The sequence below is a fragment of the Fonticula alba genome (genome assembly GCF_000388065.1).
Source record: "Fonticula alba strain ATCC 38817 unplaced genomic scaffold supercont2.6, whole genome shotgun sequence".
Taxonomy (NCBI): domain Eukaryota; order Rotosphaerida; family Fonticulaceae; genus Fonticula; species Fonticula alba.
The window spans coordinates 1,946,493-1,947,562 of NW_009242976.1; the positions used below are offsets into that span (position 1 = coordinate 1,946,493).

At 61.8% G+C, this 1,070-nt stretch overlaps 1 protein-coding gene across 1 annotated transcript in view; it reads left to right on the forward strand.

Annotated features, from left to right (window-relative positions):
• Window positions 1-49: 49 nt before the first annotated feature.
• H696_04079 (hypothetical protein) overlaps window positions 50-1,070 on the forward strand; it is a gene marked incomplete at both ends in the record, with an annotated part of 5,560 nt that continues 4,539 nt past the window's right edge. The window contains 4 exons of the mRNA XM_009497960.1: window positions 50-206; window positions 443-523; window positions 719-780; window positions 882-953. Of these exons, the coding sequence (XP_009496235.1) occupies window positions 50-206; window positions 443-523; window positions 719-780; window positions 882-953 (372 nt within the window). The remainder of the gene's footprint in view (window positions 207-442; window positions 524-718; window positions 781-881; window positions 954-1,070) is intronic.

The following is a 1,070-nucleotide window of genomic DNA, read 5'->3' on the forward strand; positions in this document are numbered from 1 at the left end:
CCCCCCCCCCCAGTGGTGGCGCCCTTGCGAGTGAGTTCGGTCCGACATCATGGGTCGCTGTAACAAACTCAACCCCCACGACTGCATCTCCGACACGCCCTACTTTCGGGCCCAGTTGCAGCTGGTGGAGTCGAATGTGTCCGATCTTGAGTCCTCCATCAAAGGCATCTGCCGATCGGCTCGGTCCTTGATGGAAACCGGCACCGGTGCGCTTCGGTGTCGGGATTTGTGCCCTTGTTTGCCCCTTCCCGGCCTCATACCACGATGTGCCTCCAGACCAGCCATCCAACACCCCCCCTCCGCTCACACCCCCCTTTCTCGCCCCTTCTCGCCCGTTCTGCGCCCATCTCGCTCCTCGTCCGTGCATGTGTCGGCACCGGGCCACCGGATCTCAACGCGCCTTCCTACACACGTCCACACGCGCGTCTGCACGCACACCCAGTGTACATGAACCGCAACAATGGATTTGCCGATGAGCTCCTGCGCTTTTCCGAGTATGAGCGTAGTGGCACCGACTCCATCGGTACGTTCCGGTCGGCCTGGGCCTTTGCATGTGCCTGCCATCCCCCTCCTCCAAGCCCTAACTTCTTGCCCCCCCGCCCTTCCCCCCCCCTCTGCTCTCTGCTCTCTGCTCTCTGCTCTCTGCCCGCCTTCGTCCTCCCCCAATATGCATATATCTTGCGCCCTTCGCTCGCTCCTCTTTTCTCGCCCATCGCAGAGGCCGCTCTGGTTAAATTTAGCCAGAACCTCCGCGAGCTCGAGCAGTTTCGCTCCCTCCTCGTACGCGCAACACCCCCCTGTCCGCTCGACTTCTCGCGTGTCACTCATTATTCCCCCTTCTTCGCCCCTCCCTCCCCCCCTCCCAACACACCTTGACAAAGATCAACGAGACCGACCTCGTCCTCGTGCAGCCAGTCGAGAGCTTCCTGCAAAATGAACTTGGCTCTGTCCATGTACGTCAGCCTCTCCCTCGCCGCTCACCTGCATGAACTGGCCCATTAACTGGAAGATGGACATCTTCCCTCTCCCTCCTTGTTCCCCCCCTCCCCCCCCCCTGCCCCCCTGCCCCC